Here is a 26,850-nt window from a genome sequence, read left to right as displayed (position 1 = left end):
AAGCAGGTTCTGTGATCTGTACTTGGGTGCTCTGCAAGAACACTCTTGAGCCATCTTTCCAGCTCTCAGGCAGTAAACTTCTGAAATAAATAGAGGCAGTGGAATTAGCTGTACTGGTGTAGCACAGAGTGAGTTGCTCCCAACTTCAAATCTTTCTTGATTACTAAGACTTTCAGTAAGTATATATTTCAGGTAGTTGTTACAGAGTGTAGTGGTCTTAATAATAAAAACCCAGAGTCAATATCGGGGCAAACGCTGGAAGATCAGAGAAGTATTAGGGAGCCAGCCAATAGAGTGACTTGACTGAAGTGGGCAAGATCCTGTCCCCAAGAATCCTCAGACTGAATGGGCTGAGCTCCTGTTTCTTCCTGCCTTATATTCCTCTCTCCTCCCAGCCATATCCTTTCCTGTCCCCACCTCCCTAGCACTGGCACTAAAGGCATTTGACTCTTAAGTACTGGGATTAAAGGGGAGAGCCACCACCTCCTGGTTCTGTTTCTCTTTTACACTGAATCAATCTCACGGTGGCCTCGAACTCACAGAGATCCATCTGCATCTGTCTCCCAAGTGCTGGGATTAAAGATGGTGCCACCACTGCTTAGCCTTTATGGCTAATTAGTAGCTAGCTCCGCACTCTGATTTTCAGACAAGCTTTATTTCTTAGAATCACAAACAAAATGGCACCACAACGAGCTATGAATAAATTCTAATTCTAATATTTAGACTTCCAATTTTTATTATACCAGTATCTATGTATTTAAACAGTTGCACAACTGATATGGCCAACATTATTAATTATACTGATTTCAAGATGTGAAATAAATTTTTAAAGTATCTAGAACTCATAACAACCAAGCACTCTCACTGTGAAGAAATATGCTAATATTTTGAAACTGTTTTATTAACATAAGAATGTATATTAAAGGCCTCTCAAATTCTATGGGAATCAGAATAAATTCTAAAATTGTCCTACATAACATCAAAATTTTTAGAATATATTAAAAGTTTTAAGTGATTTCTATAAAAACTGGGGCAGATACCAATAAACCAAAATTAAGAAATTGCTGAGAAACACCGTGGTTGTAAATAGTGACATTTCTAGAATCTTGTGCCAATTTTCTTGAAGAAATACTTCCTAGAATTTCAATACATGACTCTAATGTGATTCTTTCATGAGTAAACAAATTCATACGGCTTGGTATCTACTAACAAACTGAGAGTTGTACTACGTCCCTATCTGTACAAACAATCTAGGTGACGAAGACCATAATGAGGCAGGGTTCTCTTGTAAAGGCTGCAAACTGCAATGGAAAGGGAAGTAACTGACTGTACTCCTGAGAAACACTACCTGATCTGAACTAGAAGGAAACAACAGAAAAAAAAAACAAGAACTGAGTGTGTAAGTCAGATGAGGTGCTGAAGATAGCAGCCTCCAAGGCACCCTGAGCCTCAGTAGCCCTTCAGGGTCAAAGTCGGACACTTTTACACCCAAGGTCTCAAACTCAAACTTAATACTCTTGTGATTTTTCATTGGACTCTGAAATTCAGTTTCTTCCTCTAACAAAAGAGTGATGTCCTCATTTTCTCTTTTCTGAAGAGATCAAATAAAATAAGTTGTGTGAAGCACACAGCAATTATTGATTTAACCTTTATCAAATAAGATCATTTGGCATAAGCACCAAAAGCTTCGACTGAATTACTGATGAATTAACTTGCAGAAGCCAAGTTTCTGATCTTAAGAATGCAGAACAAAAACAAAAAGTCATCTGTGTATAATCGGAGTTTGAAGTTTAGGCAGTGCACTGGAGGTTTAGAACAGAATTCACAAGAAACAGTGATCCACAAGTCGAATACCTTACCTTATGAAATTCAAAGAAAACTATGATTTAAAAGGATCAAAAAGTAATATAGGTGTATGAATAATTATGTAGAAGTTACAATAAGTATTGAAACAATTTCACTAAGGAAAATAGCATCAAATGCCCTTCTCAACTTATTCATGAATTTCAAGAATAGCTTTTTTTTTGTTATTATTATTTTTATTGAGCTATATTTTTTTCTGCTCCCCTCCCTTTCATTCCTTTCCCCTTCTACCCTCTCCATGGTCCCATGCTCCCAATTTACTCAGGAGATCTTGTCTTTTCCTACTTCCCATATAGATTAGATCCACTTATGTCTCTCTTAGGGTCCTCATTGTTGTCTAGGTTCTCTAGGATTGTAAATTGTGTGTGTGTGGGGGGGGGTTCTTTGATTTATGTCTAAAATCCACTTATGAGTGAATACATATTATATTTGTCTTTCTGGGTCTGCGTTATCTCAGTTGAGATGATGTTTTCTAGATCCATCCATTTTCCTGCAAAATTCAAGATGTCATTTTTTTCTGCTGTGTAGTACTCCATTGTGTAAAGGTACCACAATTTTCTTATCCATTCTTCGATCAAGGGGCATTTAGGTATTTCAAGGTTTTGGCTATGACAAACAATGCTGCTATGAACATAGTTGAGCACATATCTTTGTGGAACGATTGAGCATTCATCAGATATATACCCAAAAGTGGTATTGCTGGGTCTTGTTAAGGTTGTTTCCTAATTTTTCTAAGAAATCCCCAAACTGCTATCCAAAGGGGCTGTACCAGCTTGCACTCCCACCAGCAGTGCAGGAGTGTTCCCTTTACCCCATAACCTCTCCAGCATAAGTTGTCATCAGTGTTTTTGATCTTGGCCATTCTTACAGGTGTAAGATGGAATCTCAGAGTTGTTCTGATTTGTATTTCTCTGATGGCTAAGGATGTTAAGCATTTCCTTATATGTCTTAAAGAATATCTTATGGGGCTGGATGGATGGCTCAGCAGTTAAGAGTACTGCCTGTTCTTCCAAAGGTCCTGAGTTCAATTCCCAGCAACCACATGGTGGCTCACAGCCATCTATAATGAGATCCGATGCCCTCTTCTGGCCTGCAGGTGTACATGTAGACAGAATACTGTATACATAATAAATAATAAAGAAAACATTAAAAAAAAGAATATCTTAAAAGCTATTTTTGAAATTACTGGGCAGTCACCTATTAATAGGAGCATAAAGGAAATTCTTGAAAGAAAGACCAATACTCTCACTGCCTCAACAAATTATACTTAATTTGGTCGTAATGATTTTTGTGTATGTATGAAGGCAAAAGATTGATGTCACGTGCCTTCCTCGATCATTCTGTAACTTAGTTTGGTAGGTAGGCTCTCTCACTGCGCCGCCTGCACATTTGTTCTAGATTGGTTGCTCAGTGAATCCAAAGGATCTTTCTGCCTCAGCCTCCCCAGTACTGGAATAATAGGTGTGCACAGCCTTGCCCAGCTGTTATGTCAGTATTGTGGATCTGAATTTAGTCCCTTAGGCTTCCCTAGCAGGAACTTTGCCACTTAAGCTATCCCCCCATCTACATTTACCCATACTTGTTAAAAAGTTCTTTCAAGCTAGGATGTAATTCAATGGTAGACTAGCTGTCTACTATGAGGAAGGACTTGATACTCAGAACTATACAAATTAAGTTTTTCTTATCTACATAATTCCTATATACATAACCATATGCACTGCTGGGAAGTGTGGCCTTGTTGGAGGAAGTGTGTCACCGGGGTGGGCTTTGGGATTTCAGATGCTCGAGCCAGGTCTAGTGTCGCCCTCTCTCCCTGTGGTCCTGCTGCTCTGATGTGGAACTCTCAACTACTCTCCAGCACCACGTCTCTCTGTGTGCCGCCATGCTTCCCACCATGATGACCATGGACTGTAAACCAGTCCCAATTAAAAGTTCATCTTTATATAAAAAAAGAACAACAAAACAAACAAACCAAAATTAAATTTTATATAAGACGAAACCCATGAAGTCTCAAAAATCAAAAAGTCACTTTTTAAAATGAAATTGATCACATGGCCAATGAAACTGATCACAGGGCTAACTCTAGAATATTTACTTCCTTCTCAGTATAGTTTTAGAAAACTCATTCAATTTTAAATAGAAAACCTTTCAACAGGACTAAAACATTTACTTGAAAGTTTCACAAGTCAGATTTTTGTATGTGTTTGTATGTGTTTGTATATATATATATATATACATACATATATATGTGTGGATTTGAAAGTGACATGCTGCCTACTGTGTGTATATATGAGTGTGTGTGTGTGTGTGTGTGTGTGTGTGCATGCACATGCATGTGCCCAGGCTGGCACATAGACCAGCACAGCCTTCAAAGTGTGTCTCAGGCTCCTAAATGCTGGGAATACAGGCACAAAGTATCATAATGAAGATAAGAACCTTTTTTTCTTATGGTACAAGGAATCGAACCCAGAGCTTAGGCAGGCTAGGCAAGCCTTGACTGTTGAGCCACATCCCTGACTCTTGGAAGACAGGCTTTAAAATAAATCTATAGAAGCGCACATCCCTGCCATGCCCTCACAAGCTTGACAAATTTGAGACATTTTCACATTACTTACACCTCCACAGACTTTCAGTTACCATTACAAGATTTTCTATTTTCTATTTCAATTTTACTATGTACTGAAAACTTAAATCAGTGGTAGCACCAAAAGACAAAAGTAAAGCTGTAATCAAAAAAAAAAAAATGGAGCAGCTTTACAAATGTAAATCACTACGGATTTCTCAAGTCTTAAGTCACAGAACGGTAGCCATCACTCCACTTCTGTACGTGGATTAGGGAGGATGAGTAGGTACGCCAGGACCAGGCCAAAGGGGCCCGACTTCATATCCTGAATATGGAATAATTTTGCATGTACTTCTGCAGCACCTAAGGATGCATCACAGCTAAACTTCTATTGGAAGAACAAATCCAAACTATCAGCTGGCAGAACTGAGACCAAAAGTCAGATGTCTCATTCCAGACACATTTTCCCTCCTATACTAGGCTATAATCAATAAACAAATGTTTCTTGAACAATCCTCTATACAGATTTGAAATAAGCTGAGTCATAAAATTCACAACAAATATATCCGCTTGTTCTTTATCTTCCTTATCATTATCATCATCATGACAAAGCTAATCTGACGCTGTGTTTTCTGAGTTACATGAACTTGAGCTGATGAAGGCACAAAATTCTGAGTGAGTAGGGCCTATAGGTCTAGGAAAAACAATATTTGATAATGTGCTATGCCAGTCACAGGATGAACTGAGACACAGACATTCACCCTACCTTGGGGGAATACAGGTAATGAAACAAGCAAGCAGAGGCCTGCTGCTGAAGAGGGCCTGTGTGTGCATATTGATGGGAGCAGTTAAGTAGCTGACCCAGTAGCCAAGACTGTGGGGGAAACAAAAAGTGAAGCTCATGTCAACTATTATCAAGCAATTTGATGTTCCATGAGACTTTTGTCTGAACTCAGCATTTTAAAAAATAAGGCTGAATTGGACCACATATAAGTTCATTATATTTGATGGATACAATACTATTCCACCCACCGTCATGGTTTATGAAAAATGTTAGAATGGATTACTAAGCGTTAATTTAAAAAGGAAAAACAATGACCTTAATACTTGCAATTGTGATACTGCACCTGGACACAATGGTAATAAGTTCACCAAGACAAAAACTTAAAACACACACACACACACAGTTTTACACCAACTTGTCCTGATATAATATGAAAGGCAGCATGTACTAGTTGGGCTTTTGCCTCCTGTGCTGAAGACATAATCCTAGAAGACATAATGTAGACTCTGGCTTCCCATCACTGGGTACGTATGCACCAGAAGTAGGCTCACAACTATTTCTGAGGGCAAGGTAAGTTTGGAAGAGATTTGGGCAACACACGAAATGAATGGTTCTGACTATTAAAAGGATGGTATATACTTTTGAAAAATTCTGTTGTTCTTGGGGTAAAAATGTTAACCTACCAGTTATTGCTTCATACCCATCCTATACTAATACTATATCTGAGAGGAAAAACAAGGAACATTATGTTAAGAACATGAGTCGAATACGAAATCTAAATAAAGGCCAGAGGTAAAGATTTTGAGGTAGCAGTATAAATCAGTGGCAGATTATCGTTAAATTTGAAAGACAAAGGGTGCTGGGGTGGGGTGGGGCTAAAGGGAAAGGGAAAGGAAAGCTGAGGAGGAGGAAGAGAGATAGGAAAGTGAGTAAAAATCAGAAAAAAGGGTTGCTATGGCTTGATCATGGCACACTTGACGATCCCCTAAAGAGCCCAAGGAGCCTTACCTGCTCTTCCCACACCCGCTTTTCTCTCTCATAGGCTTCCTTTCTTTTTCGCTCCAGCTGTTCTTTCAGGACAGCAGCACGGGCATTTGTCTGGGCCTGAAAATGAAAACCATTAACACAATAGTTATGAGAAGGAAAGCCTATGGTATCATCCTCCAACCTGAAAATGAAAACCATTAACACAATAGTTATGAGAAGGAAAGCCTATGGTATCATCCTCCAACCTGAAAATGAAAACCATTAACACAATAGTTATGAGAAGGAAAGCCTATGGTATCATCCTCCAACCTGAAAATGAAAACCATTAACACAATAGTTATGAGAAGGAAAGCCTATGGTATCATCCTCCAACCTGGGTCTAAGCAAAGAAGTGTGTGTGTGGTTCCAGAATAAAAACGGACACTCACTCTGTACCCCTCAAACCTTGGACAACAGGGGATCAATGATATTGGCCATAAGTCCAATACACTGGAATGGAAATTAAAATGTAAACACTTAAGACAACTGTTACAAATATCCCATTCATCTTCAGAGAAACTTGTACATTTCATTTGAGACAGTGTCTTGCAATTTATATGTATATATCCCAGCCTGGCCTCGAACTTATGGCCATCCTCCTGCCTCAGCCCACTGAATGCTCGGACTATAGGAGTAACCCACTTTAAAGAATTACATGGGTCACAGTTCTATGTATTCACATCATAATCTCACCTACCTGTTCTTCATAAATGTTGTACAAATGTAAAAAGTGCTATTTCGCAGAAATTGTAAGATGACAGATAAATGGGAAATCAAAAGTTAAAGTAAGATAATGATCCATCTATATAAAAAAAATTTAATAACAAACTTCTCTCTCTCAGCTTTCAATTTCCTAAGAAATTATGCTATCTAGTACATACCTTAAGTGACTCCATCTTTTTGAGCCTCAAGTCAGCCTCTGCAATTGCTTCTGGCCCTTTGGTACCATTAGCTTCGCTCTAGAACAATTGTCAACATACCACTTAGCAAACAGCAGCCAGGCTCAGTGCCACCTCTGCCTGGACCAACAACATGTGCAATGAAACCACTGACTGCTGTCAGTTTTCTCCCAGAGCTGCAACTGAACCCCCCAGAGCAAAAGACGAGGAAAGAATGATGCAAGTGGCCTTTAATTCCTTCAGGCACATCAGGTATGTTCTATATTAAAATTCCTATGGAACAAACGATTTACCAATTTGAAATCATGTATTTAAGATTTACTTCATTCCTACATAGTTTTCTGGTCTTTGACCTTCATTTTCTTTTAACAATTTTAGCTTTTAATATTATGGACATGGCATGTTTAAAGTTAATCTATTACTGAATTATTTTTGAAAAATTGATTTTTACCTACATTCTCACCACGAAGTTTGGCTTTAATCTGTTGGCGCTCATTGAAATTTTGTAGTCTTATTTGCCTCAGTCTTGCTAGATAAACCTAAAAGAGGAACAACAACAACAAAAATTCACTTAAAAGGAAATCTATGAACATTTTTACTGCTAAAAAAAATCTTAATATATAGAAAAGTGTTAATCTGAATACAAAAAAACAAAAGTTCTGAAATTTGGTTAATGAAATGAAATATTAGCTTTCAAGTATTTAATTTAAAGCTTTTTTTCTGCAAAGAAAGAAATATGTTATAATTAACAAATTTTTAAATTATATCAAAAGAAAAGAAATTGAAACTCAGAAGGCTGAGTTATAACAGTTATGAGGCAAAATTATGACATAGCATGTCAGTCAAAACATATTAACAGGTTCCTATAGACTTACAAAATCTTAAAATAATCGTTAAGCATTTAAACCATGCAAGAAAAGAAGGCGATGAACTAAAAAATGGCTGCATGGCGGAGGCATGAGCATGCGGGAAGCATACCTCTTCCTCCTTGTTCCTTGGCTTCCCTCCTCTGGAAGAGCTGGGCCTGCCTCCATACAGAGATGCCAGGTTCTGCAGGATTCCCTGTTTGTCATTTAATGTACTAAGTTTAAGGAATGAGTGGGGCTACATTGCCCTTCCACCTAGGCATCCACATGCCATTTCTTTCTTTTGGATAATACTGGCCACTTCTAGGTACTACACTGACAAGCCCTGGCACTTTCTACGACCACGAAGGCATGTAAACTCAGTGAGAACAGAAGTCTAATTAAGTCCAATATAATTATTTAAAAACAGAGACTGCAGACAGATTGTTTGAGTCTAGGAACTCTCAAAGCCAGTCTTTGCAATATAGTAAGACCCTGCCTCCAAGAGCAACAACAGATACCCCATTACCTATTCTTTTTCTCTCGAACGACAAAAGTTAGAATTTATTGGAGTAATATTTGAGTAACTACTTAATATGGAACAAAACTACCTCAAATGCTTCCTGAACTTGACGTTCCCATTCTTTTTACAACATGACCTTATTCTTAGCCCAGTGGATTATGATCAATCACTAGAGTCAACAAACTAGAGTTTATTTTTGCCTACTATCAGCCAAATGCAGTTGTTACCAGTTCTCTTTCCTAGTTATTATTGAGCCCTTCAATTTCTGCCTTAAAGGTATTTCTTTTGAATTCTGAATCTCCAAAGCAATTTGCTAATTTATACTCCCTGTGGAGTATCCATGTATCCCTCGGTTATTTATGTTAGTTATGCTGGCCTTTATGAAGTGGCAAAGAAATGTTCTATCAGGAGCTACCTCCCCCACCTCCACAAATCTGTTCTTGTGTGTTAGTGAATATGAGGAGGAGCTGAACCTATAACTGTAAGTGAAAAAATGAGAATTGTAGAAATGTTCATTTCTATAAAAACATGCTTACAAATAAAAAGCTATTTAGGAGATAATTCCTTTAAAATGTAAGGTTCTCAAAGGTTAGCTTCATAAATGTTTAATGATTTTTTTTCAAATTTTCCATAGTAAACCTCCTACATTTATTAGATAAATACATATGTATGTAAATGAAATACAAACATATACAAATATATTTAAATGAAGTAGGTTTATTTAGAAGTAATTTTTAAAATGTTAAAAGATTGCACAAAAGGCTCCATTTGTATAGTTTCTGACACTGCTGGTGTCTAGAAAAAATTAGATTATACTGGATTTAGAAGCCAGATTTATAGAAGGTTAAAAAATGATTGTCAGGAAAATGGAGATAATGAGTATAAAAGTACATTTACCACACACTGATACAAGATAATAGATGGGGAAAGTGGATTAAGAACTCTTTAAAGTTTGAAGAAACTTTAAACATAATTGTATGTTGAAGGAAGAGAAAGTACATAATTGGATAACTGGTAGTTTTGCTGAAGCGTGTGGATAATTTCTAGTACAATAATCCCACTTTCTCCATCAGCTGTATTTGTGCCTGGGGCTAGTCATTTGTAGGCTTCCTACAGGGCACACCTGAGAGCAGAGTATGATCTAGGTCAGATAACTAATGTACATCAGAGTCTTTGAAATCAGCCGTGAATATAAAAGTGTGTGTGTGTGTGTGTGTGTGTGTGTGTGTGTGTGTGTGTGAATGTGTAGTATGCACACAGATACCTAGAAATGAATTGGATCTTTTTAAGGGCAAAAAAATTATTATAGTGCTTTGGGTTTTAACTTCATTAATGACTTAAAAACTTCTTTAATGACTCAGTTTCTACAGTCGTAAGGCATGAAGTTGGTACCTCCTCTAACCTACTATATACCGTAGTTTATATGTGAGCTAATATTTTTTAAAAATACAATTATCCACAGAGTTTAAGGAGAGTTGATGGCTATATAAATGCAGTCCAATACAAAATTACGAAATTATGGGAATTTTTCTGCAATGTTTTGTAAAACAGATTGCATAGCTTTTAAGTATTAGCTTTATATAACAATGTGGTCCAGATAAGTTAAAAGATTAGACATTTCCTCTTGCAGTATTTTCTAACACACATGGCCAATACTTAATTCAAAATCTCAGCCACATCACATGATGCAACCTCTGGAAGCACAAGAGCATTGTGCACTGTGCATGCTGTTACTGTTACTCACTCAACACCAATGCTTCCTGAAACTTGGGCTCCAAATTCAGGACTATGAAATGCAGTGCTTTTACTGGATACAACACTTTTCTGTTCTTGTAGAAATTTAATGTTTAATTATAGAAAACAAAAAGAGAGGCTCTGCCTTATTAACATAGCAGGTGAGAACCAACTACTCCAAGTTGTCCTCTGATCTGAGTATAGACCTACATTCATACACATACACAAAAATAAAATAAAAAGCCAGTGGAAATATTATTTACATTTTCAAATTATCATAGGTATTAGCATTAATGGAAAGTACTTACTAGGTACAATTTTAAATCGCTGTTGTTAATATATTTTCCTAACGAATAAAGGTTAACCTTAAACAGTACCAATTATTGTACAGTAGTATATGTAAGCGCAAATGTTAAATAGAGACCTCGGCTGTTGTAATGTTGAACTGAGAGGCGAAAACTGTCACACCAATAAAACATAAATGAAAACCACTATAAACATGCATTAGTGACTACTGTGAAATTAGTCTCCAGAGAGCCCTCCGTCCTTAATGCTCCATCTCTTTACAATCACATCCAGGTCTCTACTGGACAGCCCTCAGAAGTTCAGTGTTCTAAACACCTGATGACACAACGCGAATGTATTTCAAATCCACTGCCAGGGCTGAGGATAGAGTGTGATGGCAGAATACTTGCATTGCATGTGCAAAATCCTAGATTTGGTCTCGAGTACTGCCCTCCACCAGCCAAAAAACAAACCAACCAAACCCAAAATCTACCCCCCTGAAACAAACCAAAACACTAGCAAACAAAACTAAAGATTTTGCCAAAGATTATTTTTTTTTATGAAACAATGGCAGTAATATTGGAAAACCATCCAAATCTCATGCAAAATCCTCTACAAATATGATAAATAATGCTAATTTACAATTAGAAGAATTGATCTGAAGGAACTGTTGGTTATACAGTGGTCCATGTCTGAGATTCAAGCTCCCTGGGAAGCCTCCCTCAGGACTAGCCCCCCTGTCTACAGAACAAGGCCATATCATTAAAATACTACTAATTTACAAACCATTGCTAAACTTATTGCTATTCTTATGGCTATTCTTTTGTGTCTGACAGACTTTTAGTATGGCCAATTTTACTAAGGGATTTTTTAAATATACAAGTTCATAATAACAGCTATAATAATAATAAAAAAGTTTCTTTAGGGTTGAGGCTGTAGTTGAGCAATATAGCCCTTGGCTTGCATGTGTATAATGCCAAGTTTGAAACCTAGCACTGCAAAACAAACAAAAAAAGGACATGTGATTTTAGCCAAAAGGCTAAGAAGAAGCAATTTAAATAAAAAGAAAGAAAAAAGAAACAAGTAAATATAAGTGAATAAATAAATAAATAGGAATTATTTGGACAGAAGGAAAATAAGAAGCTCGTCAAATGCTGGGAAAGTATAGTTCAGTGATAGTGTTGGTTCAGCACATCCAAATTCTTGGGTTCAATACCCAGCAACACACACACACTCCTGGTTGCAAGGGAAAGGGAAAGGAACCACTATTCCCACTTGTCTATTTGCATTTCTGTCACTGTAATAAATACCCTAATGAAAGGGAACGCAATGAGAAGGCTTATTCTAGCTTATAAATTCCAAGGTACAGTCCAGCACTGCACAGAGGTCAGAATGGCAGAAGCCTGAAGAAGCAAGTCACATCACAGCCACAGTCAAGAGCAGAGAGAGAACACTCATGCCCACTTTCTTGTGGCTCAGATTAAGTGCTAGACTCATAGAGGTCATCATTCCTGACTGGGGAATGATGCTGTCCACAAGGGGCTGGGTCTTTGCACATCAATTACATAAATTAATCTCCCAGAGACTGCCCACAGGCCAACCCAATACAGACAACATCTCATTGAGAGTCTCTTCCCAGGTGACTCTAAATGTGTCAAGTTGACAACTAAAGTTAACCATCACGCTACTGAATTAACACATAAAACATAATTTATAAATGCACTGTGAAAAAATCAAAGTATACATTCTTAGTCACTGAGGCACTCACTACTGAAAGGTTACACAAAGATACAATCAAAATGATATCATTGATTAAAATAGAATATTGCAAGAGAAGCAGAAGAAAAATAGACGAAGCAAACGTAAAATGGTAGGACGTAACTAATCCAAACATAAAAATTATACTGCCATTGAATGTTATTAAATAATTATGTAAATAGACCATTAAAAGATAGAGGAGGATGAGAAGAGGAAGAGAAAGAGGAAGAGGAAGGAGGAGGAGGAGGAGGAAGAGAAGGAAGAGGAAGGAAGGAAGGAAGGACACAGTTCCAAAAGCCCCAAAGTATTAACATGTAAAGACCAACAATTACATAAAAGGACATGCTAAGAAACTGTAGGCAGAGGAGCTCAGGGTAAACCACAGAAAACGCGGAAGAAAGTTCATGTCCAGATGCTGTAAAAAGGCTGGTCAAGTCAGATGACCATCTCAAATGGTTTGTTTAGGCTGGTAATGTCACTCAATGGTCCATCACTTATTTAGCTCATGAGAAGTCCTAGGTTCAACCTCCCACACCACAAAGACAAACAAACGAAATCAATAAGAAAAAAAACATATATAACAGGATAGACGCTAGTGACTTCTTTCAATATAATGGTGTAGTGACAAACTGTTTACAGAATTAAAATGAAAGATAAGGAACTAGAAACAAATGGGGCATCGTACATTTGAAGAGTCTATGACATGCAGACTTAATGATTGGAGAAACAAATATAATTAGAGGTTATAGGAAGGTATGATTAAAGAAGAATTGTTAAAAAGAGACAGGACATAATTAGTATGATAAGGCCCCCAAATAATAACAGTAGGGCACCAAAGATAACAAAATGCTGAAAATACAAATCATAACAGGTTCAAACACAATCTTCACTGCTTTGATATTCTCCAGTGCTGTCTACAGGTATAATCATAGATATCAACTCAGCTACACATGAGACATGCCAACTCAGAAAGGAAGACAGGTGAGTCAATTACCTGGGCATATTATAACTGAGTAAACTGGATGACCATATTATATTACTAGAAACAACTCAAATGCCACTCTACAGAGGAATGGATACTCAAACTGTGGTATACCCATAGCACAGAATGTAACTCAGGAGTAAAAAAACTAATAAGGCTAGATATGGTGGCACACCTTGAACCTCAGCACTTGGGAATACTATATGATTCAGAATTTTAAGTAAATATCCAAAAAAAAAAAAAGTTCCAGAACTATAATGAATGAAAACAGATCAGCGGTAGGGAAGTGATAAACTAAAGGGACAGAAGGAAACTTGGGAAAAGGTAGAATGTTTGGTAGCATGATAAAGCAATATACACATGACTATATGCATGTCAATTACTCATCAGGACATATTTAGCACTGGTAACTTTTATTATGATTAAATTATATCATATGCCAATCAAAAAAAACCTCTTCCATGGAAACCTAGGTAGTATGTTCTTAGATGAAATCCTTGAGAAAGTCAGTACTCACAAGCACCTTCTCTGAAGGCAGTGAAAGTGTTCTGTGTCAATACAAGGTGGTCGCCTGCCATTTTATATCTGTGCAGACCTAACCAAATATTCAACACCAAGGTGAACCCTAACACAAACCACAGACTTCGATGGTTATAATGTATCCATGTAGGTTTCTCAGTTCTAACAAATGTACCACCAGGAACAGAATGTTGGTAATAAGAAAGGCTATGCACATTTGGAGGCAGAATAAATATGATTGAAAATCTCCATAAAGGTCTATTTTCCTGGGAGCCTAATGCTTCAGTAAAAATAAATAATCAGGCTGGTGAAATGACTCAGTGAGTAAAGATGTTTGTTAGGCAACCTTGACAACCTGAGTTCAATTTCTGAAATCTAAATAAAGGTGGAAAGAGCTGATCCTACAAAGTTGTCCTCCAATTTCTATGTGCGCATGCACACGCGCAGGCACACACACACACACAAAATTTAAAATAAAATTTTAAAAAATTAAAAAATAAAGTCTAGCTGGGCAGTGGTGGTGCACACCCTTTAGTCCCAGGGAAGCAGAGTCAGGTGAATTTCTGTGAATTCAGGGACAGACTGGTCTACAGAGTGAGTTCCAGGACAGCCAGGGCTACACAGTGAAATCCAAGCAAACAAAAACAACAAAGAATAAAGTCCATACAATTGTTCCTTTACCTCATCTCATCTATCATCCCCAAATATAGTCTAAAATTATGAGCAAAGGGGGAATTCTAAAAAGACTGCCAAGAAAGAAAGGGGAACCACTCAATCTAGTTCCCTGCTCTTACTTCTAAAGCAGGCATGCTTTGCTTTGCTTTGCTTTGGACTTCAAGAGTCCAGGTCTTGAGTTTTCCTTTGCCAACGAAGCAATGCATGAAGTACTTATGTCCAGGCCTACCCACAGTGAGGATCTACTGGGAGTGTAGACTCACTCTTTGCTGAGGACATATGGCTGCTGATAGGTTTCCCATGTTCCACTAGAGGGCCCCACACTCACTCGCATATGGGCACACTAGCTGGATTTAGTGGGTTATTATTTAAAAAAAAAAAAAGACAAAGTTGAGAGGATGTTAGGGAGATATATGGTAATGGTGAATAGATACAACCATATTTTACCATATTTTGCTATATCACTTACGATATATTTTATTGTATATATATATGAAATTATGAGAAATAAAACTTTTTTAAGTCAAAGAATTGCTTTTAGCCATAACAGAACAATGGTTAGATCTACACTAAAAATTTTTTAAAAGCTTTGGTAAGATAAAGGAAAACATGGTTTCCAATATTGGATAACAGGCAGCATGGGGTAGATCCTTCTGACATGGAAAGCAAGGGAGATAAGTCCAAGCCCCATGACTGCCCCACTTGCCTGGTCAGAGCTTCTAGGCAGCAGCACAAGAGAGGAAACTTGACCACAGGTGGAGGTCCCTCCTTGTTGAGAAGACCTTGTCTGGAGATGGGCAAGCTAGGCTAACGGGATGTGAGGTCAGAGAGCAGAAAGCTGCACAGAGGGAGGCTGAGAAGATGGAGAGGTTCTTCAGAGTCTCTCCCTGAGTGACCAACAGCTAATAAAGCCAGCGGTTTAATCAGACTGTGAGATGGAAAGTCCTCGGAAGCAGTGCAGCACTGTACCCAGCAGAGGTACCCACAGGCTCTGCCAGAGCAGAGGGCCACGTTAGCACAATCAGTATTATCAGATGTGAGCTGAGGTAGAGTTCAGTAGTACAGCAACAGCCTATCCATAAAAGCCCTGGGCTTATCTCCAGTACTGCAAAAACAAAACAACAGGAGATGAGAAGCAGCAGGTCTGGATGAACTCAGCAGTATAACACACAGCAGAAGATAACATCCTTAAGGACATGACAACGGAAACCACCCAGAACGAAGCTTAGAGAAAAAGAAGAGCATCAACGAGTCGTGGAGAGTCACAGCGTTCTGGTATGTATACAAAGGTTAGAAAAGAAGAAAATGAGAAATTTTTTTTGAAGAAAACAGTGGCTGAAAAATCTGAACCCATGAAAATAATGACCAGAAAGAAAACTCGGGAGCTATCTAATAATCAAGTAGTTCCAGGAACAAAGAAAAAACTTTCCTGAGTCAGAGAGGAAAAGGCATATAATATACACAGGAAACGATAAGGAGGGGTAGCTTCTTGTCAGAAGATAAACAGTCCCCAAGCTATAGAATACTCCCAGCAAAGGCAAACTCCAGGCTGTGGAGATGGCTCAACTGTCAAACCGGAGAATCCCTGAAGCAGGCTGGCTGGCTGCCAAGATCAGACATATTGGTAAACTCTGGGCTTGATTAAAATCCTCCTTCAAAAACTGAGGCAGAAGAGTTACCACAGAAGATTCCTGATAACTTTGGCCTTCCTGATAACACAGCCAGATGCACATGTGTTCCCATACCTATGGTAATGCATGCATAACACATACATGTGCACAAAAAGACAAAAAAGGTAGGCAAAATGTTTCTTTTCAGACCTACAAACGCAAGTTAAATTCACCACAAAGTATTATTAAAGTATAAAGAAAAAAGTAAAGACATTTTTCTCTACAAATTCTGCAAAGTACCTTTTTAAACAAAATACAAGAGGAAAGTCTCTAACATTAAGCAAAATAAACTGAAGATAAAATTACAGGATTAAGGTCAAAGAGTAAGAGGAAAAGTCATTAAATCTTGATAGTTCTAGTAACTATTACTTTTTCAAAGGTTCTTTAACTTTTATTTTAAATTATGAGTATGTGTATCTGTCTGTCTACCTGTGGGTATTTACAAGTGAGTGCAGGCACTGACGAGGCCAGAGAAAGTGTCAGATCCCTGGAGTTGTAGTTACAGGTGGTTGTAAGCCCCTTGATGTGGGCGCTGAGAACCTAACTCAGAGCCTCTGCAAGAGCAGCAAGCACTCGAAACTGCTAAGCCATCTCCAGTTCCCAGTAACTGTTGTAAATAATAACCTACAACAAGAGCTGGGAATGGTGGTGCATGCCTATAATCCCAACACTCAGGCATGAGGATCCTGCTACAGAGCAGTTTAAAAGCTCTTTCAAAAATATAAACGATCAAAATTATTTCAAATGCTATTAACAACGAGAAGACAAGAAATCATCTTTTCCCATCTAGAGAAGGGTCACAAATACAAATTCATTCCAGATATTAGGAAAGTAAATTGGAGAATATATGTTAAAAACATATAAAGAGTGGCCAATTGATAGAGGAAGGTCATTGGTTAATAAACAAACTGCCTTGGCCCATTTGATAGGCCATCCCTTAGGTGGGTGGAGTAGGCAGAACAGAATGCTGGGAGGAAGTGAGACAGACACGATGCCGCTCTTCTCCAGGGCAGACTCAATGGAGCAAGCCGCCAGGTCAGACATGCTGAATCTTTCCCAGTAAGACTGGTGCTACACAGATTACTAAATATGGGTTAGACAAGATAAGTCACCACCTCGTGGTGCTACAAACATTAATAGAAATGGGCCAAGCAGTGTTTATATGAATACAGGTTGTGTGTCATTATTTTGGGGCATAAGCTAGCCAGGCGGCCGGGAGCTGCGTGGCGGGAATGCAGCCTGCATCTCCTTCAATAGCCAATTAATACTATTTTTCTATAATATAATCTCAAAGAGAAAAAAAATCTTATACTGAATAACTGAATAAACTTACAAAGTTACCAATTAGGAGTCTTTAATACATGTGTGATAAGTCCAACAAAAATATCTTGAGCATATTCTACATGAACAGGAGGCTCCATGGGGAGATGAAGTGACAGAAGCAATTCTCAGTTGCTTTATGAACAAAAGATCAAAAGACATTTGCGGCACACTGCAACTACAATTACTGAGAACTTTAACTGCTTAGATGATTACCTCAGACTTAATATGTTCTCAAATAAATGACTTCATTTTGTAATGGGCTTAACTGGATATTTTAAAGTAGTTTTATTTCTGATATGCTTTTCAACAAATACAGTTTCACATATCTGCACTCAAACATTTATCTCCCTTTTTTCTTCTAAAATTCTTTGCTACTTAAAAGTATTTTACAAAAAGCATTTGAAGGGGAAAAAAATCTAGCAACTTAAGAACTTATTTCTCTACTAATAAATATCTGGATTGTTATACACATTTCTACCCTTTTTAAAGAACAAAATGTAGAATAATAATGTAATTTCACCTTTGGCATGGAAGATACCAATAAAAGACATAACAAAACAGGTTAGTAAGCAAAACATATGAAAATAAAATCTGTACATTACTTTTGAACACCTTCAATATCTTTTATTAGACATAGACTGCTACATCATAATTCTTTTTACTTACAACACTGATATGTTCAACATCTGAAGAAAAGCTACCATACCACATGCCCTTCGGCCCGAGCTTTGTTCTGCATGGCTTCTCGTTTACGCTGCAGGAACTCTTCCACTCGCTTAGCTCTTTCTAAGGCTAGCTGCCCTTTATGCCTGTTTTGAACAAAGCACAGAGTCAGCCATTTTGAGAATTAAAATTATACTTATTATTTGCTTTTTTCCTTGTAGAACATGAAAGCAGAAACAAACACTTTCTTTGTAAAGAAAAGTGTGTGTGTGTGTGTGTGTGTGTGTGTGTGTGTGTGTGTGTGTGTTTGTCTATTGTCTTAATTGCATCATTTACTACTTTTAAAAAGTAACAGCAGTTACTGGCTTTAATTTTTTCACATTTTAATATTTGGCATCTTTTGCTGACAATTAAGAAAAATGTAAACACATTGTGTAAAGACTGCAAATTACAAAGTGATAAATATTTACTGAATACCTACTATGTGCTGTTCAGTTATCGTGATAAACATGGCAGGTAGAAACAAACACGCAAGCAAACAATCCAGTGCCAGTAATCACGAAATTCATAGCAACATCAAGGGTGGTTAAATTTGGAGAAGAATTAGAAAGACAAACGAGTTATTGTCTAGGTTCTACTAAGACTGTGGCTAATACGGCACAAAAACCTTCCTGTAGCCTTTTTGTTAGGGAAAATAAGTTATGCTCTGAAAAAATAAAGTCCGGAAATAATGTCCTGTCTGCTAATGTTCCCAGTAACATTTTAAAACGTCTAATTTTCATTCTACAAATAATCATTTCTTCAACTTTTTTTTAAATCAACAACTTTTTACAAAATACCACATAAAAATATTTTAAATAAGAAATTTAGCTGTAAAAACTTAAAATCTGGGGCTGCTACTTTTACAGAAGACCTAAGTTCCATTCCCAGCCTCTATGTGAGATGGCTTATAATCACCAGTCCATCTCCAGGGGTTCTAACACGTATGGCTTCCACAGGCACCTGCATTTAAAAATAAATCTTTGAAAAAAAAAACTCTAATATGTACTGTATTACATCCCCATGACTGATGGCAGTCTAAAGTCCTTTACCTATTATTTAAAAGAAATTCTCCAAACTTCCATCACAGGAATTTTGTAGGATTAGGTAACATCTATAACTGCTTTAAGAGCCAATTACTATGATGTTCAGCTATTCCTTCCAGATGGTTACTGTAGTTCCACATGACATTTCTGAAATCCAAAGCTATGTGAGCTTGAGTATGTTTGTAATAACAAGAGATTAGTTCATGCCTCTGAAGGACACATATGCTATCCTCTCTCAGACATATATAATGCACTATAAAACTGAGATCAATAAGGGGCATCTGGTCTGAATTCAGCATGTCTCTGCATGTATCCAGGTAAGCTGGCAACCTGCTCTGCTACTTCCCTGTTTACGTAAGGCTGAGCTCAAAGAGGGTAGATGGAGTATCATGCTGGGACACATCATCTGTGGGTCTTGGAAGCATAGTCCCCACCTGCAATTAGATAAAGCCTCCAATCTCTCTGCTTTGCATCACGATGGCCTTGGCTTCAACATTCACAGAAGTAAAGCGTGTTTGTCATTCCAAGACATGGTCTGTGTAGCGTTTGACAGTATAACACGCCAACTAGCATACCCTAGTAGAATTACTGCACAGTACGTCAGAACATGATCATATGGACAGCAGCCTTGATTTATAGATTGGCACACTGCTTATGTATACATGACACTTTGTATTTAAAAGTGTAGCTTCACTCAACTGCTATTTCCTCAGTTGGTTTAAATAAGCTGGCTTATATGACTGTCTATTTTCAAACACACACTTAAAATCTTTAATGATTATTTAAACATAATTTCTCTTCTGATTTATTAAACAAAGAATTGCTAAGTGTCAACTATTTGTCATATCAACCTCTGAAGATGTAACGATGACCGTACTGGCTGCTTCTATAGCAACTTGACACAGGCTAGAACCATCACAGAGGGAGCTTCAGTTGAGAAAATGCCTCTATAAGATCAGGCTGCAAGGCATTTTCTTAATTAGTGATTGACGGGGGAGGGCCCAACCCCTTGTGAGTGGTTACATCCCTGGGCAGGCAGTCCTGGGTTCTATAAAAAAGCAGGTTGAGCAAGCTGGTAAGCAGCACCCCTCTATGGCCTCTGCACCAGCTCCCGCCCCAGGTTCCTGCCCTGATTGAGCTCCTCTCCTGACTTCCTTTGATGAAGAGCTGTGATGTGGAAGTGTTAAGATGAACAAGCGCTCTCCTCCCCAAGCTGCTTTGGTCATGGTGTTTATTACGGTAACAGTCGCCCTGACTACCACAATGTCTAAAACAGAGTTCCAGGAAGCAAAGTTTCCTGATGAAAATAACAGTTTGAGTAATTCTGTAACTTATGTTAATAATAATCTATGTTAATTAATAATCTAAATAATCTATAACACACATTCTTATGTATTAGCGCTCAGAATCTTTAAAGAAGTAAAAGTGTTAAACTGTGGGCACAAACTATCTATTGCAGAAGGCTCATGGGGATAAGGAGAAAAGAATTTACTTATTCATTCTCTTCATTAAACTCTAGTAAGAATTCTGATGAATTGGCCAGGCGCAGTAGCACATGCCTTTAAAACCAGCACTCAGGAAGCAGAGGCAGGCCGATCTCTGTTGAGTTCCCAGACAGTCAGGACTATGCAGAGGCCCTGCGTGGTGATGTGAATGAAAACGGCCCCACAGTTTCAAAGAGAGTGAGTAGGACTATTTGACAGGATTAAGACCAGGGCCTTGTTGGAGGAAGTGTGTCACTTGGGTAGGCTGTGGGGTTTCAGAAGTCCAAGTCAGGACAGTGTCTCCCTCTCTTCCTGCTGCCTGTGGATCCATATGTAGACCGCTCAGCTTCCTTCTCACGCACCATGTCTGCCTGCACGCCACCATGCTTCCCATCATGATGATAATGGACTAAACCTCTGAAACTGTAAGCCAGCCCCAATAAAATGTTTTCTTTTATAAGAGCTGGTGTGGTCATAGTGTCTCTTCATAGCAATAGAACAGTGACAAAGACACCCTGTATCAAAACAAAAACTAAACAAACACCAAAAAAAAATAGAAAGAAAGGAATTCAGATGCAAAGATATTGTATAGCACTTAGTATCAGGAATTGTCCTATATTACCAACAGTAGAACTGTATGTAATGACTCAGAGATATATAGGAGGAAACTAGAGACTAGATAACAACATACAAAGATGTTAAAATGAGCTAAGAATTGTGGCAGAAAGGGATAAGGACATCAACACAGCTATGGTGTTGAAAGAGAAAAACTGTGGTGTTCTTTCATTGGGAAAGTTATTCTAAGACAAGCCTTTCATTTCCTGTAGCAAAAAAGAAAGGGGGTGGGTGATTTTCTTTCCTTTTCTTTTTATAAATACGAGAAGTAGCAGCAAGATAGTGGTGGGAACACCATACATTATAATCATGACTCAAATTTATTACTACAAGAGGAATTTAAAATTTTTGAAGGATTACAAATACTTCAAGAGGTGAAAAAGCATAAAGTAGGCAATAATCTAGGTAACAAATGATTCACTGCTTTCAGACACAATAGTCCAGTGACAGAAAGATAACAGGGAACAGAAAACAAGAGTATTCACTAAGCTTCCTTTCTACTTAAAGGTACCTAGTGGACTGGAATCAGGAGAGGGGGTAGAAAAGTAAAGCAGTTTAAAAACACAAATGTAAAGAGGCACCAAATCACTTCTTAAAAGGCAGTTGTACTCTACTTGAGGTCCCAATAGTCAAGAGGCTAATAGGTATGTCATTAGGACAGAGATGTAAGGACAGTCATACTAGCCTAGTCACACTAGGAAGGCAGAGAAAAATAACACCGTAAAGTACAAGCAAACATGAAGAATTCAGTTTCAACTCCTTTGTTTTTACTAATAGATAAGTTATGGGACTTTCAAACACTGAATTATATATTGCCTCAATTTCTTAATCTGTAAAGTAGCAAGAATACTACTATCTGTTTCACAGTGTTGGTAATAACTAAATTACTAATATGGTCAATCATCATGATTGATAGTTTATGTTCTACAAGGTCACTACTAAAACTGAATTAATGAATACTGAGCCACTGATGCTAAAAAAAATACAATTAAATTCCTGCAAGTCTGTCACATTTGTCAGCAGAATAATTTATAACCTTGTTTTCTGTGTTCCTGTTTAAAGAAAATTTACTATATAACATTAATTCTTTATAATTTAACTCAGGAGCAAATATCACTATAACAAACATATGAATGAAGTTTACCTAAAATGTATTTATCAGCTGAGCTAGCTCTCTAGCCCTCAAAAGTATAATCTATAGTCTAATGCAGTGGTTCTCAACCTCTGGGTTGAGACCCCTGTGATGGGGGGGAGTGAAAGATCCTTTAACAGGGGGTACACATCAGATATCCTGCATATCAGATGTTTACTTTATGATTCATAACAGTAGCAATATTACAATTATGAAGTAGCAATGAAAATAGTTTTATGATTGGGGATCACCACAACATGAGAAACTGCATTAAATAAAGGGTCACAGCATTAGGAAGGTTGAGAACCACTGCTCTAAGATGATACGGTCCAACTTTTTCCACAGTTTAATATTCAAAATATATAGGCTAATATATATTTTATATATTAGCTTCTATGCCAAAATTATCACATTTAATTTTTATTTTCTAGTTTACAGAACTAGTTACCTAACCTACACTAAGGCCATAATAATAACTAGGTTCTAAGTATTCAAAGTTAACAGAGGCAAGGTATTCTAGGCAAAAGAAGACAGAAACAGTTAACAAACATAAGAAAAGCTTGTCTTCTCCTAAAAGCATATTTTAATAGAAAAAGTACATAACATGCAAGAACAGATGACAATGTAAGCAGAAGCATAAAATTTCAAGAAAAAAAATGCAAATAGAATGTCCAAACCCAAATCCACTCTAGTGGAAATGCAGACTGCCTCTGCGGGGCTCATCACTGGATTGGACAAGGCTAAACAGAGAGTCTCTAATCTTGAGGGTATAGTAAAAAGGCATTTATAAACAGAGAAAATAAAAGAGATACATACACAGAGAGAACACAAGAACAGTGGAACATTACAAAAGGTGCAACATGCATGCTGTGGAACATTAGACAGACATTGCTTAAAACAATAATGCCTCTGAAGACCCTGGATTCATGTCAAAACACACACACAGGGAACTGAGAACAAGCTGCAGCAAATTCCCACATAAACAAACAGAAAAATCCTTCCATAGCCAAGCTTTGGGAAATCAAAGATAAAGTCTTAAAAGAGGAAAACACAAACATACAGAAGAGCATCTAAGAATTACATTCAACTATTCCCCCAAAGAAGGCAAAGAATAAAGTGAGGAAAATATTTAACTGCTGAAAGAAAAAAAAATACCCACTTAAACTCTAAACTCTAAATATTATTGTAACAAGAAGTGAGCTAAAGACTTTCTCGGACAAAACTTGAAGAAAGCTGTTGTCATTACAGCTGCTTTACAAGAAATGTTAAACCAAGTTCTTCTGAGAGAAGTAAAGTAAAGAAGCAGCATGCAGGAAGGAAGAAGTGAAGATGAGAAGTTGTTTTACTTTTTCCTACCAGATACCAGCTTGTCTATAGTAACAGCAATGAAGCAGTAGCTTATTACATGTCTATGCATATCCATGCACACTGAGATGTAAGTGGCATAAATGACAGTAATAATATAACGGATAGCAGGCAGGAATTAGAAGCATTCTGAGGTTATAATGTATAAACATAATGTAAAAGAGAACTTGGGTTTGTCTTACTTGTGTACTGCAAAATCTAAGACAACCTCTAAGGAAAAGTTTACAAAGGAAGCATGTAATTGAAATACTAAGAATGGAATGGAATCACAAAAATATGCTCAGTTTAAACCACAAAAATCAGACAAAGTATAGAACTCAAAAATAAGGAAGAAAGGAACGTGGCACGAATTGAAAAACATGATGTGACACACACTAACCAGCATACATCAACAATCCCTTTAAATACCAGTGACACACACTAACCAGCATACATCAACAATCCCCTTAAATACCAGTGACACACACTAGCCAGAATACATCAACAATCCCCTTAAATACCAGTGACACACACTAACCAGAATACATCAACAATCCCCTTAAATACCAGTGACACACACTAACCAGCATACATCAACAATCCCTTTAAATACCAGTGACACACACTAACCAGCATACATCAACAATCCCTTTAAATACCAGTGACACACACTAACCAGCATACATCAACAATCCCCTTAAATACCAGTGACACACACTAACCAGCATACATCAACAATCCCCTTAAATACCAGTGACACACACTAACCAGAATACATCAACAATCCCTTTAAATACCAGTGACACACACTAACCAGCATACATCAACAATCCCCTTAAATACCAGTGACACACACTAACCAGAATACATCAACAATCCCCTTAAATACCAGTGACACACACTAGCCAGAATACATCAACAATCCCCTTAAATACCAGTGACACACACTAACCAGAATACATCAACAATCCCTTTAAATACCAGTGACACACACTAACCAGCATACATCAACAATCCCTTTAAATACCAGTGACACACACTAACCAGCATACATCAACAATCCCCTTAAATACCAGTGACACACACTAACCAGAATACATCAACAATCCCCTTAAATACCAGTGACACACACTAACCAGCATACATCAACAATCCCCTTAAATACCAGTGACACACACTAACCAGAATACATCAACAATCCCCTTAAATACCAGTGACACACACTAACCAGAATACATCAACAATCCCCTTAAATACCAGTGACACACACTAACCAGCATACATCAACAATCCCCTTAAATACCAGTGACACACACTAACCAGAATACATCAACAATCCCCTTAAATACCAGTGACACACACTAACCAGAATACATCAACAATCCCCTTAAATACCAGTGACACACACTAGCCAGAATACATCAACAATCCCCTTAAATACCAGTGACACACACTAACCAGAATACATCAACAATCCCTTTAAATACCAGTGACACACACTAACCAGCATACATTAACAATCCCTTTAAATACCAGTGACACACACTAACCAGCATACATTAACAATCCCTTTAAATACCAGTAACAGAGACTGTCAGGAGTGGAGGTGTCAAAAGAAAGCCCGATTAATTACTGTAAAAAATCCACCTTAAATATGAGGTTATAACAAAGAAACAAATCAAAGACTTTGTCTATAACACTTTAAAATCACAAGAAAAGCACAGGGTTTCTCTGTGGCTTTGGAGCCTGTCCTGGAACTAGCTCTTGTAGACCAAGTTGGCCTCAAACTCACAGAGATCCGCCTGCCTCTGCCTCCCGAGTGCTGGGATTAAAGGCGTGCGCCACCACCGCCATGCTCAAAAGGATAACTAAAAATTCATCGTGTGACCTGCTCTTCACTCATCAGAAAGTTTTATAGAATGGGAATTTCTAAACAAACACATATGCATACTTGAAGAAAAAAAATTACACAAAGTACAGCCATTCCCAATTATCATCAAGTTCATTCAATGAAAAAATCTGATGAAAAGGATCATGAAGAGATATAAATGGAGATGAATGTGAAGAGGAAATGTCTTAAGACAATAAAGAGAAGGTAGGAATGAGGAAAAGACAAAAAATAGATATGCTTTGGATTTTTTTTTTTTTTTGGATTTTCGAGACAGGGTTTCTCCGTAGTTTTTTGGTTCCTGTCCTGGAACTAGTTCTTGTAGACCAGGCTGGCCTCGAACTCACAGAGATCCGCCTACCTCTGCCTCCAGAGTGCTGGGTTTAAAGGCGTGCGCCACCACCGCCCGGCTATGCTTTGGAGTTTTATGAAAAGTGTGATTCTATTTAAATTTATGCTGTAATTTATTCAAAGCAAGTGGATGAAATTATTATAACCATATGCTGGCAGAAAGTTATCACATGCTCCTTTGAACAGTATGTCCTATCTAAACATTAAAATAAGCCACAATAATCAGGCCAACGTGAACAGCTACACATTTGTCATAATGTAATCAAGGGTCAAATTTGCACTTGAAGATTTATAGTATCTAGGGAATAAAAAATGTTCTGTGTAAACAGTGGAGAAAACACCAAGTGTAGATATGATAAAAGACAGAATTACACACAGGATGAATGCATGGATCATCACAATCCGATCTGTTTGCACTGGCTTGTTTAGGCATGGTCTTCAATTTTTTCAAAGCTTCTCTATGGCATCAGCATCGGGGAAATGGTGATGACCTGCAGCCCCATTGGGAAACCCTGGATGAAGTTCAAGTGGAACTCCTCTGGCGATAAATACTCACAATGACTTTCACTACTTTCTCTGAAGCACAGAAGCGCAGCTTCATGAAAGCACCTTTCAGCAGAGCCGTACCTTTCTGGAAGCCGGCGCCCATATATGTCTCCTTTCCATCGCGCTTCATTATCTTCCGCTCTCAGTCGCTGCATTTGATCAAAAATGGCATGGTAATGTTCATACTGTCCTCGAGAAGAACAAGGTGATGGAGAGACAGCCCCTCCACTGCCAAAAAAGGGAGTCTGGGGATTAAACAAAGAATTCTTACGTGCCATGTTTATCTTGTAGGG

At 37.8% G+C, this 26,850-nt stretch overlaps 1 protein-coding gene across 17 annotated transcripts in view; it reads right to left on the bottom strand.

The window, feature by feature from the left end:
* Positions 1 to 26,850, bottom strand: part of Nek1 (NIMA related kinase 1) — a 121,888-nt gene that overhangs the window by 47,068 nt on the left and 47,970 nt on the right. For 10 of the 17 annotated variants that reach the window (XM_075986816.1, XM_075986824.1, XM_075986817.1 and 7 more), the window contains 6 exons: positions 26,639 to 26,802; positions 18,156 to 18,258; positions 8,114 to 8,197; positions 7,591 to 7,674; positions 7,118 to 7,195; positions 6,219 to 6,314 (listed from right to left, as the gene is read on the bottom strand). In XM_075986816.1, coding sequence (XP_075842931.1) covers positions 6,219 to 6,314; positions 7,118 to 7,195; positions 7,591 to 7,674; positions 8,114 to 8,197; positions 18,156 to 18,258; positions 26,639 to 26,802 — 609 coding nt within the window. Of the gene's footprint in view, positions 1 to 6,218; positions 6,315 to 7,117; positions 7,196 to 7,590; positions 7,675 to 8,113; positions 8,198 to 18,115; positions 18,259 to 26,638; positions 26,803 to 26,850 lie in introns of those variants that run through there. The other 7 variants (XM_075986819.1, XM_075986821.1, XM_075986828.1 and 4 more) reach the window with 5 other exon arrangements.

Source organism: Microtus pennsylvanicus, chromosome 9 (genome assembly GCF_037038515.1).
Source record: "Microtus pennsylvanicus isolate mMicPen1 chromosome 9, mMicPen1.hap1, whole genome shotgun sequence".
Classification (NCBI taxonomy): domain Eukaryota; kingdom Metazoa; phylum Chordata; class Mammalia; order Rodentia; family Cricetidae; genus Microtus; species Microtus pennsylvanicus.
Note: the sequence above shows the minus strand (reverse complement) of the source record. Positions and strands in the feature narration are given on the sequence as shown.